This window comes from Megascapheus bottae, chromosome 19 (genome assembly GCF_031878675.1).
Source record: "Megascapheus bottae isolate mThoBot1 chromosome 19, mThoBot2.hap1, whole genome shotgun sequence".
NCBI classification, from domain to species: domain Eukaryota; kingdom Metazoa; phylum Chordata; class Mammalia; order Rodentia; family Geomyidae; genus Megascapheus; species Megascapheus bottae.
Genome location: NC_143527.1, coordinates 30,017,484 through 30,033,085, shown reverse-complemented (window position 1 = coordinate 30,033,085; position 15,602 = coordinate 30,017,484). Strand labels below are relative to the sequence as shown.

Genomic DNA, 15,602 nt, shown 5'->3' with positions numbered 1-15,602 from the left:
AAAGGTTACAGAGGATGAAATTGTTTTCTATATCATCTAAAAAGCAAAACACTGCTATATCCTATACTCATGCAGATGCCCACTAACCATCTCTGTGTTTCCAGAAATTCACAATAATCTAAGTATCTGTTTCAGCTGCCGAAAAAAAAAAAAAAGTTATCTTGCTTGCACTCTATTTGAGCCATGACTCCAGCCCAGCTTTTTAGTAGTGATTTTAAGATGGAATCTCTTGGACTTTTCTGTCAGGCTGGCCTAGAACGATGATTCTCCTATCTCAGCCTCCTGAGTGGCCAGGATTGCAGGAATGAGCCACTAGCACCATGCTCAACATTTATCTTCTTTCTACACTTAGAACAATATTTGGTAAATTCCCAAAAATTACACATCATTGGAGAAAGAAAATATATTATTTCTAACAATAGTACTGTAACCCCAAGATTAGGCAAAATTGAATATCAAATATTGTTCACATTCTGTTTAAAAGTACAAAAGCATGGCTTGGTTTAAAAACAAAAATATAAATTTTGACACCATGCCAATCTATTAAACAATCTTCTTTATGTTAAAGTACTAGTTTAAAAGTATCTTAGCACAGTACTAGTTTAAAAGTGTCTTAGGTGGAGGGCTCAAGGAAATCTGTTAGGCAAATCATTATCAACCTACAGTACCCTCCCCTCTACCTTTCAAGTTATTCATGGGCTTACAAACAAATAAAGAGAATGAAAGAATTCTGTGTCCAGTATCTTACTTTGCCTAGCAACTAATAAATGCAATGATCACATGTCACAGGGATCTATTTCAAATCTTAGCCAACAGCTCAAGCTTTGCTGAAGTAAATACTAAATATTAACAGGAAATTCTTTCAAATGGATATCTTTCTCCCATCCACACTACAGTTTAAAAAGTTTTAAGTAAACTTTGGAGATTAATTGTATTTGAATAGTGATCAGAGTCAAAACACTTTTTAGAAAAACAAACAAAAAAAACCCTGTGGTTCTAATCACTCCATAATAAAAATGTTTAGGGTAGAAATGAGTCTACCTAACAGATACTTAGTGCCAAACAATGCCAGAAATTAAAAAAATGAAAAAAAATAATTTTTTTTTAAAAAAGTGGATTTTTTTCTAAGGAATAAAATCCAAAAGCACAAGTAGCTAGGACTGCCCCAAACACAAGAGGTGCTACTACAACTGATACTCGGAAAGTAGACTTAATAAACCTAGTATCATGAACACTCTAACCAAAGACAATGTGCATCCTGTGTGTTAACTCACTAAGCCATCACCTAAATAAAGGCATAGAGGAGCTGCGTTAATGAGCCGCATTGGGGAGGGGGGGGGAAACAGCATCCAGAGGAAATGAGGGACTCAGAGAAGGGAAAATGCAGGCAATTAAACTGCTTCTAAAAATGCAAATCAGGAAACACAATAGCACACATTCAAAGATCTAAATATAAACAAACATGCCCAGGAAATATGAAGTTGTTTTTTAGAAATGAGTGCCTTTGGGGGTTGGAGGCATAGCTAAGTGGAAGAGCACCAGCCAGTGAGCAAAAGGACCAGATAATGGGAGGGAAGGAGACACAGGGGAGTGAAGTGTCATACCTTCAGAGGCCACAGATAAATGCGAAGCAAATCTCTATTCCCTGAATTCTATTAAAATGAGAAAAAAATATAGTGAGAGCTATCAGAGCTATATGCTTTATAGCTCTGCTAGCTCTGAGGGAAAGCTCTGTGCTTTCCCTCAGCCATACCCAATTTCCTTTTGTTTTCCCGAATAAAATGCCTCTCCACATTTCAACTTACTCATGAAAGGAAAAGGATTCTAAACCAAGAAGCAAGGGAGGGAATGCAAAGACTGCCAAATCGAGAGCATATTTTCAAATCAGTAGACAGAACTCCTTATAATTCACCTTCAGACTCTTGATTGAAATGGAAAGCTCAATTTCTCTTCCATCTTCTGAGTCAAACTGAAAAAGTTCACTGAGTTGAGAAGTCAAAATTCCCCTCTGCCCTCACCACCATTTTTAACAGATGTGTCCCCCACTATCTTTTCCACCCTGGCCTCAACTCTTGGGGTCAAGAATCCTCCTGGGTCTCAAAGGGAGTTGATGCTCCATGCGGATCAACACTTGATGAACAGAATTATCAGCACAATCTATGCAACAGTGTGGGGAAATCACATGAACATTAGCCAGCCTCAAATACATAAGAACAAAATAATAAAACATTTCAATCAAGATACTGTGCTGTAGTAACAGGCCTCATCTAGCTCTTTAAAGACGACACTGTAGGCTTTTCTAACCACATGCTAAGAAATTTTATTTCGAAAGTATTACCATTAGGCAATCTATAATGCTGTTCTCTTTAAGAACTTTTACTAATCTTGTAAATGATTTACAATGTATCTGTAATGATTTACAATGTATCTGTCTAATAATGAAGAACATTACATAGCACACTTAGGATGAATGTATGTCCCAATCTCCTAGTCACTGCACTCATAAAAGAGCATATCATACTTGTTCTCACACACATTCTGGGTTAAAAAAAAATTCTTCATGATAAGACAGTTACCTCAATCTTAAAACAAGTTTATCTGTTTTCAAAGAGTAAGATTCATTCTATAAAGGATTAAATGATACATATGATAGATGTAGAAAACTAAATGTATTCAATGTTCAATTTTTTTTCTCCCATCATTTGGGAATACACAGAAGCCAGGCCACAGAATTACCTAGAGTCCATGCTAAAAATGAATCAGAACTGCAATTGTAATCTCTACTGAAAGTCATGAAAATGGAAAGGGAATCCTAAGGAAGGAGAATGGAGGCCAGGACAGGTGGGAGGGGCAAGGAGGGTAAATCAGGACAGTGAGCAAGACATATGCAACACGCAAACATGAAAATGTTACAATGAACCCCATTTGTATGTATAGTTAATATATACTAACCAAAAAGAAAAGAACAGCACATGAGGTTCATCTGATGAAATTATTACATGTGCACATGTGAATTACCTTGGTAAATCTCCTCTGTACAATTTATACCAAAAAGATCAAAATAATAATAATAATAATAATAATAATAATAATAATAGGAAAAGGTATGATAAGGAAGAAGGAAGGCCAGTAGAGTAAATGAAAGTCAATATGGATAAAATACTCTATGTACATTCAACTACAGAACAATGAAATCTTTGAAATTATTTTAAGAAGGAAGGGGAGAAAAAGAAGGAAGGATAAGGAGGGAAGAGAGGTAGAGAAGAAAGGAGAAAGAAAAGGAATGATTTTGATCCAGACACATTGTATGTATGTAAAGACATGTCACAACAAACACACCCCTGTACAAGTAATACTAAGAAAATACTAAGAAAAAAATATTTTAAATAACAGAATATCAGGCCTGGTACCAATGGCTCATACCTGCAATCCTATTTACTCAGGATGTGGAGATCTGGGAATCACGGTTTAAAGCCAGTTGAGGCAGGAAAGTCCATAAGACTCTCCAATTAAGCACCTCACAACTCCCACACCCCCCCCCACAAAAAAAAAAAAAGAAAAGAGAAGAAGAAAAGGCTAGCAACGGCACTGTGGGTTAAGTGGCAAAATACTAGCCTTGAACAAAAAGCTCAGGGACAGTGCCCAGGCCATGATGTCAAGCCCCAGAACCAGCATACACACACACACACACACACACACACACACACACACACACACACACACACACGGGGGGAGGGGGGAGGAGTGGTGAGTGATACTTCTATGGAAAAGGTTTATTAAAGCTGACTACCATAAATAAAGCTTAAGCAAATATGTATTTGAAAACTATGCCTTTGAAATTGCCAAAGCATAACATTTGTAACAATAAAACAATCTTCCTTCCACATTAGTTTAACTTACATAATTATATACTCTCTTGTACTCAGCTTCCTAAGGTATGTACAACTCACCTGCACATCTTCCATGAATAATGTAATTTGACAGAAACAGAAACTTATTAAATAGATTAGTCCTACACATGAACATAAAAGCCAAAAGCCCTATTAATTATACTTTTGGAGGGGAAGAAACTGTTCATTATAGTTTAAAATTACTAAATGTATCACTGTAAGCATTTTGTTGGGCCACACAAGCCAAAATACTGCTATAGACATAAATAAGCCTAACATCCCTTAAACTATTTCAGCTAAGTAGGATTTTTTGCTGTGACTTAAACCATCAAATTCTGCTATCACTGAAAATCAAGTATGCCACTGCAGTCTGACCCATGAAGCATAACAAATCAAATTGTCCTGATATAGGATTAGATACGCTATTCTAAATGAGTAAAACTGAGATGGGACTGAAATTCTCAGGTGAGAACAAAGCATGAGGTAAAAGTGATTGGAGGAAATGCTTTATTTTTCAAATGCATGTTAATGGCATCCTAAGTATCCTCAGACAATCTGCTTTCAACTTTCAATTGCCTGGATCTTCCACTTGAATCACAATACTTCTTGACTAGTATTGTCTTTGCTATTATTGTAACAAAAAGCAAGTCTTTGAAATATTAAATTACAATAACCAGTAAAAAATTAAAAAAGAATCAGAGGGACAGGAATTAAAAGGAAGTAGAGGGGTGGGAAGATGTGAAAAGAAGGATAAAGGAGAAACAAGGAAGCTGGGTATGAGTGGTTCATATCTATAAGCCTAGCTACTCAGGAGGCTGAGATCTGAGGGTCACAGATCAAAGCTAGCCTGGGAGGGAAGTACATAAAACTGTTATTTATCTCCAATAAAGAACCAAAACAGCCAGAAATGGAGCTGTGGCTTAAGTGGGAGAATAATAGCCTTGAGCAAAAAGAAGCTCAGGGACAGCTCCAGGCCCGGAGTTCAAGCCTAGAGACTGGCACTAGAAAATTAGGAAGCAAGGGTGGGGGGCCGTGGGGGGGAAGGTAAAGGGTACCAAGACATGTGAAAGGGTATCAATGTATGTGAATTAATGCACCTTCTATATGGCAAATATCATGCAACCCTTTTATTAACTACAATTAAAAAAATCTGCTAAATAAAAAAAATAAAATAAAAAAAAAAAACAAAAAAAAGAAAGAAAGAAAATTAGGAAACAAGGACAGGCTGCCCTTCTTAAGTGGGGAAACTATTTCCACCTTTACATTTTCCCTTAAGACAGATATGAAAGGCAGGCTTAAAAGGAAATAGGAAGCAAAAAGTCCATGGCAGGAACCAGCCAGGTGGCACTGGTCTGGCCTTCAGCTCAGAAAGCCAGAGTACTACAAGGTCAACACAGTACACATATAAAGTTTAGAGGAATGACAGAGGACCATGGCCCCTGCACAATCTGTATTCCCAACTGGGGTGTGTGTGTGAAGATACCATCTATATGAAATGGTAAGAAATGAATCCACATTTAATTCTTTAAAAAGGGAAGGGAAGGGAAAAAGGCACATATAAGACCCTTTAATGATTTCAAGTCAATCAGTCAGAAGGTATGTGTATGTGTGTACACATGTGAATGGGAGTCCCTTTTCTGACGTGCCCACAATCTGTCTCACCGCTTAGGCTGTCCAACGTTCTGTCTCTTATTCATGATACTCATTCCCTCAAACTTAAAGAGTATTCCTATGTCCCCCAAACCTTCAACTCAGGTACAAGACACTCACTTGGGTATCCTACGGTATACACTTCAGCTTTTGAAAAGCTTATCTAATTCAGCTATCCCAACAACATGGAGGATAAGTCAGGGCATGTAACAGTCTTCTTTTCCTTCTTTCTTCCTACAAAAGCTAGCTGTGCTCGATGTGGTATTCCAGTGACAGACAAAGCAGAGAGATCAATCTTTAGAAGTTTGATCCTGAAGCTTTTTTTGCCAATGGCTTTGACACCAGAGACATCAAATTGCTGTGTCCAAGGTTTTCACAGCCTAGAGTCCTTGTACAGAGGAGCAAAACACAAGATTGTGGGGGGAAAGCAGCAGTCACAGCTGGAATCACCAGGACACAGGGGCCAAGAGTTCAGAGCATCTACGGTAAACAAGCTTTGCACAGGATGGCTTATGTGCTAAAAATGATCAATATTTGGGATCTTTAGGAATAATACTAGGAAATATACTTGTCAAAACTTGTCTAAATTTTAGCTTTCTTAAAGCATATTTTAAAACTACCCAAAATAAGGCTTGGATGTGTTAGGAGATTGATGTACAGACCTCCCTCAAAAGAAGAATGAGAGCTACTCAGGAGGCTGAGATCTGGGAACTAACCTTTAGTACCAGCCTGGAAAACATCTATATGATTTTTATCTCCAACTAAACACCAAAAAAGCAGGAGGTGAATCTGTGGTGTAAATGAAAAGAGCACTATCCTTGAGTAGAAAAGAGATAAGGAGGGCTAGAAGTTTGGCCTAGTGGTAGAGCGCTTGTCTAGGCCCTGGTTTAATTCCTCAATACCACATACATAGATAAAGCCAGAGAAATCCCAAGGACAGTGCTCAGGCCCTGAGTTCAAGCCCCAGGACTGGCCAAAAGGAAAAGAAAAGGTACAGGGAACTGGGTGCTAGTAGCTCAAGCCTGTAATCCTAGCTACTCAGGAGGCTGAGATCTGAGGATTACAGTTCAAAGCCAGCCTGGGCACGAAAGGTGAGATTCTTATCTCCAATTAACTATTAGAAAATCGGAAGTTGCACTGTGGCTCAAATTGTAGAGTGCTAGCCTTGAGCTAAAGAGATCTGAGGATTGCAGTTCAAAGCCAGCCTGGGCACAAAAAGTCTGTGAGATTCTTATCTCCAATTAACTACCAGAAAATTGGAAGTTGCGCTGTGGCTCAAATGGTAGAGTGCTAGCTTCGAGCTAAAGAGCCCAGGAACGACACCCAGGCCCAGAGATCAAGTCCCACAACCAACTGGAAAAAAAAAATAGGGACAGGGCCCAAGCCCTGAGTTCAAATCCTAGGACCAGCACCAAAAGAAAGAAGAGAAAAGAAAAAGGCACTATCTCCCCAACTAAATTCCAAAAGCACACAGAGACCATAGTCCCAGGTTAAAGGTATCTCTTTCACAACTATCCAGACATGAATATATTTTTATGACACAGAATACATATCACTACTTCATTCTACCAAAATGGTTAATTTCCAATTTATCACATGTAGAATAATATTTAGCACTGCCAGATTTCAATCTATCAATGGATTGCCCAATTTCCCACAAAGCTACAGGACTTGGATTAGTTCAAACAGACTGTGAAAGCTAAGTTGCAATGCTACTGAAGAACTGCAGTTCAGCTGTGGGAGGCCATCTCTGAAAGAGCCTGCCACCAGCTTAAGTGAGGACAGAACCCCTGACTCCCACGTGACAAGGCAGAAGACTGAAGGGGCAGCAGTCTCCTGAAACATTTCCAAACTACACTATGGGTCTCCTCCATGTTCTGACTTAACCCCTAGAGTTCCATGTTTAATAGTCCAAATTTGATGAGTACTTTCCCTTGCAGGAGAATTTACTTGCCGGGAGAAATAGATGTCTTTCACCTCTATGCTGAAGACATCCAAGTCCTTCTCCTGGGCTCCCTCAATCTACTGATAAATTCTGTTTAATAACCCTCAAGGATCAGTTCAGTTTTTCTGAAACCCAAAGAGCTTCCTCAAAACCTGTACCTATACAGTTGGGTGCCAGTGGCTCACGCTTGTAATCCTAGCTACTCAGGAGGATGAGATCTGACGATCACGGTTCAGGCAGAAAAGACTCCATGAAACTCTTATCTCCATTTAACCACTCAAAAACCAGAAGTATCATGGTGGTTCAAGTGGTAGAGTGCTAGCCCTGAGCAGAAAGAGTCTCAGAGACAGCACCTAAACCTTAAGTTCAAGACCTATGACCAACACAAGAAAAACAGCTACCATTCCACATTCCTATTATTAATTACCTTGCTGGTGAAATTAGAATCTGAGCAAAATTTTACAGCTGTTACTTCCTTGATAAGCCCAAGGGCAACTATCAAGTTTGTTTTGGATATACTCTTTTACCACTTGGGCCACTGCAACTTCTTACCTGTCTCTCTATGCCTCTGCATGTTCATGCTAGGATCACTCTAAAACCAAGAAATGCATCATGAACCCATGAACCTTGGCCAAACCGCTGTTTCCTGATACACAACAGGAAGGAAAAAAGACAGAACACAAACAAACAAAAACAAAAAACAGCACCAGACATATGTTCAGTAAAAAGGCCCAGAGGAAAAAAAAAAATAATCACTACCAAGGCCCACATGAGAAGACTCACCAGCCTACAGCCATGTAGATTAGAGTACTTGAGGGAGAAAAACATCACAGGTTCAAAAGGACCTTTGCAACACAAAGCAGATTGTAACCTTAGGGAAAGAACTCAGCTAGGCTCACCCAGCCAAGGCCAGGAGGTTAATGGGCAGCAAAAGGACAAATTACTATCTAATGAGGTAACACAGAGAAAAAACAAGGGAAAACCCCATATGAAATGCCAAGGGTGGTGGTTTGAGCACCAACCTGACCAAGCCACCTAGTCCAAGACACATGCTTGTACACACATCCCACCGACACCCCATTCACCCCTCACTAACAACTCCACCAGGCCCAGCAAGACACAAACCGGCCCACACTTTGCAGCATAGACCTGACAAGGACTGTTCTTTGTGGAACTCATCTCCACCAACCACTATGTCTTACTCATCTCTCTATACCTTGTCTCAGTCTCTACCTTCTCTTGAGCACTCCATTTATATTTGTTGAAGCCGTTTATAAGTCAGCTCATTTCCTTTGGTATGACAATGAGGAAAAAATAAAAAGATTATGTTATCCTAAAGTTGGTATGCTGAAAATGGCTTCCTATTGAATGAAAAGTCTACTTTCAACACAGCCAGCTCAAAACCTTGAAAGGAATTTGCACTCATCTCCTTGCAGCCATGTCCAAAGGCAAACAGAAGAAGACTTCGTGGCACCCACTTCTACTGTGTGGGCTACTCAAGTACATCCACCAACTTCTCACAGAATGACCCCGGGAAGGTGCCTGCCACCTACCTTTCCTCTGTCTATCCTGTGTTTCCTGCATGAATTAGAAATGTCCAGCTCCCCAGGATAACTGGTTTTAGTTGCTTTTTACCCAGACTGTGATCTTCCTACCTTTGTTCCTCCATAGCTGAGATTACTGGTGTGAGCTAACATGACTGGTTTGCATTGTGCCATAGGGTCTTGCAAAATTTTGCTCAACATGACCTTGAACCTCAGTCCTCCCATCTCCTCCTCCCTAGAATTTAGGATTAAAAGAAGAAGCCACTGTGCTTAGTCCATATTTTTCCTTAACATTTCTAGAGACTTGCTTAGCATGTGTGAGGCAAAAATGTGGTTAAATTAAGGAGCTCTGAGTTCTAGGAAACTCATTGTAGATTAAGTCCCAAATAGTCCAGGAAATGCTGATCAATGCCTGAAGATAGTGAAAACTATGATCCTTTTTTGCAGCCAAAAAAAAAAAAAAAAAAAGTTCTGTCTACTTGCTTCATCATAGATTTCTTACAGTTTTTATTAGCTATACAGAGAGTGTTTTGGGGATGTTCTATAGTGTAGCCTAATTTACTACAGGGCAAAGTTTTATGGTGACTGAAACAGATACTGTGGACAAGTACTTCTACATCAACCTGTTTGGTAGATGTCAACCAATAATATTTCCCTACATTTCCAGATGTGTGCTTGTCATATACTTCCCTGACTCTCTCCCTCTCCATTTGACACACACATTTCAGTTATAGATGGCATAATCCATTTAGTTGCTAGTTTTTTCTGTGTGACATTAAGCACCTAGGAAAAAAATCTACACTGATTGACTCTTAAGAATCTACAAATGGGGGCCGGGAGTTTGGCCTAGTGGTAGAGTGCTTGCCTAGCATGCACGAGGACCCGGGTTCGATTCCTCAGTACCACATACATAGAAAAAAGCCAGAAGTGGTACTGAGGCTCAAGTGGTAGAGCTCTAGCCTTGAGAAAGTCCAAGGACAGGGCTCATGCCCTGAGCTCAAGCCCAGGACTGGCAAAAAAAAAAAAAAAAAAGAATCTATAAATGCTATATTAAGGAAATAACCAAAAAAATACTATTGAGTAAAAAAACTGAAATTCCAACTTAATCTTCCAAATAACACATTACTCAAAATGCAAAGAAAGGGTAATAGGGATATAGCTCAGTAGTAGTGGGCTTGTCTTTCATACACAAAGCCTTGGGTTCAATCCCTAGCACCACAAAACAAGCCATAAGTAGACAAAAGAAAAAAATGTTCATCTAAATGCAAAAAACAATCTTTCAAAGTCAAATATCTGGTAAAAATAAACACCAACTGTGGAGTTCAGGGCTCACACCTGTAATCCTAAACTACTCATGAGGCCAAGATCTGAGGATCGTGGTTCAAAAGCAGCCTAGACACTAATGTCTGCAAGAGTCTTATTAACCACTAGAAAACCGGAAGTGGTGATATGGAGCTGAAGAGCTCAGGGACAATGCCCAGGCCCAGGGTTCAAGTCCCACAATTGACCAAAAATAAATAAATAAATAAAATATGGATATCAAAAAAGCTATAAAACGATGAGTTCATTTGTAAGACTCCCAAAATGACAAGGAAAACAGATTATACCTGACATCTAACAACACTGCTGACATGGTAAGATTAATAAATATTTCCTGCTGTGTTTGCGTTTTGTGAATACAGAGTTTTACTATGTAACCCTGGAACAACTTATGATTTTCACACCTCAGCCTTCCAATTGCTGGGATTACAGATATACAACAACACACCATCACATCAGCTCAAAAAGGACTTTGTAGTACAACAGACTTGAAATATTTAACTTACTATCTACAAATGTCCTTGTACACAACAGATGTTTTAGCAGTAAGAAAACTGTTTTCCAATACATAATTCAGCCCAGACCCACAAAGTGCTATCATAGTTATCACAGGCTTCAAAGGGGGTGATTTTGTCATGTTTTTTGTTTGCCTTATGGCAAAACTACATAAAATTAAAAAGTTTAAATATGCACCCTTCTTCAAACTTCTTGGGAATACCTCAGGGTGTCAACAATTTATGTCCGTTGAAGTATTATGTGAGTGCCTAAGGCTAGCCCCAGCAAACCCTCCTCAAAAGTGATAAGCAGAAAAATAACCTACCTGAAAAGCAACAAAGACAAAAAAATGTATAGAATGACATGTGGCTCAAGCCAAATCCCAGTACCACCACACAAAGGAGAAATGAAACTGTGTGAATAAGCAATTCAAGACAACCTGCTCATCAGAATTCTACCTCAAATTTCTATAGGTATTTTCACTAAGAACATTACAGTTTTTGCTAACTCAGAGGAGAACCACTAGCTCCAAAGACTACTAGCGTCTTAACAGGAAGTGGCAGGAGCTGGCATAACTGTTACTAAGGAATTTCACATTCCATGCAGAATAACCAGGGGAGTTCAGCACAGCTTCAGAACTCTGATGTACTCAGGACTGGTACGGTTTCGTATGTTTCATATATCACAATGCTACACTGTCTTCCTGTCAACCAACACAGTGAGGGGAAAGGAAGTGGAATATTAATAAAGAAACCAATCCAAACACCTTATACAGAAATGCAATTTGAACCCAACGCATAAAGTGGTAAAGAGACGGTTAAAATCTTAAACGACACATTGCTTTTCACCTGAATCAAAACTGTATTTTGGAAGTCACCCTAACAGGTAGCTGAATGAACATGCCCTTGAAAAACAGACTCAAGCCAAACTAGCTAATGGGACCAGAGGGCCTTTACAGGCCAACTCAGCCCCTGAAAATGCCTCAAGTGTGGCACAAATGTTCAACTGACCCCATTCTAACACTGTGACCTAGAACACTGGAATACATACCCTCTTGACCCCAATCGCATTCCAGGCTGCGGCCTTCTCCACCGCGCCTTTACCACCCATTATTATCTATCTGCACTTGTCTGCAACCACAACAAAACGAACTGAATCTTCAACTACGGGCTATCCACTGGATAAAGTAGTCCTGAGGATTCTCAAGAAAGCACCCGGGGCCGTCATATCTTGATCTCACCACATCCACTGAATAACATTCTGTTAAGTTATCAAATACCAAGCTCCCAGCCAAGCCCTGAAGCAGTTCCCTTCACAGGTTGATGCCTGCTTTCTCCTGACACCACCCCCTACCCCCTCGGCCTCCACCCAACACACACCTAGGCTCGGCCAGCCGGGCCAACCCCAAGAGGCAACCTCCCAGACACCCCGAATTCCCTTCCCGGGGGACCCCGGGAGGCTAAGGGTGTGCCGGGGTCCGGTGCTTACCGATGCCGGGAGCCACATAGATGAAGTAGAGACAGGAGGAGGACAGCGAGAAGATGAAGATGAAGACCAGGAGGAAGCGATTGGAAACCCGCATCATCCGCCTGAGCACAGACATCTTCCGCTCCGCCAGCCGGCAGCTCAGGCTGCGCTCTCGGGTGGGGGACTCGGGGGCCCACAGTCTAGGCCCTAAACTTCCATGGATGCTCTAAAAACACCCCCCCCCCACACACAAAAGGACAGTGGGGGGACGCACGGGGAGGTCTGGGAGAGGGCCCGAGCGGGGAGGGAGAAAAGAGGAAGACGTGGATGGAATGAATGGGAGGCCAGGGGTCACGGGGGGGGGGGGAGGGAGAGGCGTGGGGACCTCGTGGGAAGGGGAGAGGTAGGCGAAGGGACCCGGGCGGGAGGACCCGGGAGGACGGCCGAGGCCTCGAGCGCGCGTCCTCCCCACCGGGCAGCGGAGGGAGGAAAGGAGGGACTGCAGGTGCCAAGCCCAGACGCACCGGCTGCGCGCCGCGGCGCCCTGCGGAGACCGGTGGCCGACCGCAGCCGGTGGGGCCGCCCGCCCGAGGCCCAGGAGAAGTCCCTCCGCCCCGGCACCCCCGGGCGCTCCGGTCCAGCCCGCCCGCGTGCGCTCCGAGGGCCCCCGGCCTGCGCCTCCGGGCCGTGGGGTCTCGTGCCCGCGCGGGGCTAGCGTGGGCGCCCGGGCCGCAGCCGCTGCAGGCGACACGCGGGGACCCGCGGGGGCCCTGGGGGCCGAGGAGCTGGGCGCTCGCCGGCGCGCAGCCTCCACCTCATGCCGTGCGGGGCTCCGGAGCCCAGCGGCTGCCGAGCGCAGGCCAGGGCGGCGTCCCGGCCAGCGGCGAGCGCGTTCTGACTCGGACCCTGGCTCCGGTCGCTGTCCGATGCCCGCCGGGCTGCAAGGGCGACAGCGACCGCGGCATTCCCCGCCGCGGGCCCGGGGTGACGCGCCCTCGCCGGCGCCGCCCCCGGAGCGGCCCGGGACGATGCGCGCGGCGGACCGCCCGGGAGAGCGAAGGAGAGGAACGAGCGGCTGGGAGCCCTCCGGGCCGCGTCTGCACCCGCGGAGGGGCGGGCAGGGCCGCGCCGGCTGGGGGAGCCCGGAGGAGAATCGGGACCGGCGCGGGCGGACGCGCCCGGAGACCCCCGCCGCAGGCTCCGCCCGCTCGCTCGGAACTCGACAGGCGGCGCTGCGCCGGGACCCGAGGAAACCTGGAGCCCCCTCCCGCCCAGCCCAGTCTCCAAACACCGCGCGTTCTGATTGGCCCGCGCCGCAACCCCGGCTTCCCCCCCCCTCCCCCGACACACACACACCCCACCCCGCCGGCCCGGGCCCCCGCCGCCGCCTGCGTCACCGCTCCCGCCCCCACCCGCCCGCCGCCGCCGCCCTGGGACACCGCACTCCACGCGCCGCGTCTCCACCTGGGGATGGAACGGGACGCATGATGCGCCTGGAGCGGGATTGCCCTGTAATTTCCTCCCGCAATGCTGGGCAAATGAGACGTCTTTCCCACTTGGCTTTATGAGCTCCCGCCCTTCCTAGACACCCGCACAGTCGGGGTGCAGCGTGGGCCCGTGCGTGCTCACGCCAGCACCTACCTTCCCCGCGGATCACTGAACGAACCCCCGCCGCAGTCCTGTGCGGCCCGTGAGCCCTGGGCCTGCAGCCCCTTCCTGCCTCCAGACCAGCCGTGCCAGGCTTCATGCACCCTTTGCGCCAAGGCTGCTTCCATTAGCTGGATTAATCCCCATTCCCGCAAGTGTGTAACAATGCTTCCTTTTCAGCCCGTCCTCCGGAAGTGGCTGGGTGCATGCCCTATGAACATTATTTGCACTGTGTCTTTCTGACTGCACAATCGTTTGATTGCCCACAGGTCTAGTTCTTAAGCAGGGTAGGCATTGCCTTGGATCATCTCAGCTACGACGGTGCCGCGTGGATCTTGGAATGCCTGAATTTATAAACCTAGGTCTTGTGTTAACAGTAGCCAGCGCCCTTTGTGAGCCTCTTTCCTCCGCCCCCAAACGTATATGTAATATAGATGTAACATCGTTTTGCACAGCTGTAGGATGAACTGGCACAACTGTTGTTAAATTTTAATTGTCCCTGATGCACAAGTGATTTTCTTACATATGAGTTCCCCAAAAGGAATCACTAAGTTTAATTGTGTGTGCGTGTGTTGTGTTGTTTTTAATACGAGATAAGAGCCTCACAGACTTTCCTGCCCCAGCTGACTTCAAACCATGATCCTCAGATCTCAGCCTCCTGAGTCGTTAGGGTTACAGGCATGAGCCACTGGTACCCAGCGCAAATTCCTTTTTAACTGTTTTATTTCCCTTTCTGGTATACGTTCGTGTTCTCTGGCTAATTTGGTATTAAATATGAAAGTAATGACACTTAAACATTTTTAGATGCTTAAGAAGAATATGAAATACAAAGTGAAGCCACATACTAAATAAAAGCAAGCTCACTTGGGGGGGGGGGGGGAAACTGCAAGAAAAAAAAATAAGCCATAAATGAGAAAGCAAAACTTGCAGTGCTATTTGTTCCAATCCCCTTGGGCTTTCTACTTTCTCTATTTGTATCTGTTCGACTGATTGTTTAGAAAGTTAATACTGTCATGAGGCTTGAACTTTCATCCTGGTGTTGTCCCTGTGCCTCATTGTGCTTGAGGCTAGCACTCTACCACTTGAACCTCAGAGCCACTTCTGAGTGGTTTATTGGAGGTAAGTTTCATGGACTTCAAACCATAATCCTTAGATCTTAGTGTCCCGAGTAGCTACGATTACAAAAGTGAGCCATTAGTGCCCAGCTAAGATTGTCATTTTTAAAGGAACGCTTACTAGAAAACCAGAGGGAATAGTAACATCATAAAAATTAAAGATTAATCTGCAGGCTGCTTAAAGGTGTGCCTGGCTGCCATTGATATCTCTTCTAATTTTAGCCTCATCTTATTTGATTTGTCTTGTTCACCCAGTACACCATGATTCTTACTAAGACCCACTCATCTTCCCCTGGAATAAAGCACCATTTTGCCTATTGTACCAAAAGGCAAGCTCAGCCAGTGAGCCACTGTGAGTGTGATGCTCAGTGAATCAGAGCTTCTGAAGAGAATGGAGGAGGGTATTCCACGGTAAGCAATATTGGACTATTTTTGGATTCACGCTAAAATCTTTCCATTTGACCAGCAGGTACAAGTGATGCTTGACAAGTTCTGTGGGAATGCCTAATTTTTGTTGAGTCAGGTAAGT

The 15,602-nt window shown here is 43.9% G+C and overlaps 1 protein-coding gene across 1 annotated transcript in view; it reads right to left on the bottom strand.

Moving 5' to 3' along the window:
• B4galt6 (beta-1,4-galactosyltransferase 6) overlaps positions 1-12,672 on the bottom strand; it is a 70,019-nt gene extending 57,347 nt beyond the window's left edge. The window contains exon 1 of the mRNA XM_090353289.1: positions 12,333-12,672. Coding sequence (XP_090209415.1) covers positions 12,333-12,447 — 115 coding nt within the window. The 5' untranslated portion in view covers positions 12,448-12,672. The remainder of the gene's footprint in view (positions 1-12,332) is intronic.
• Between the last annotated feature and the right edge of the window lie 2,930 nt (positions 12,673-15,602).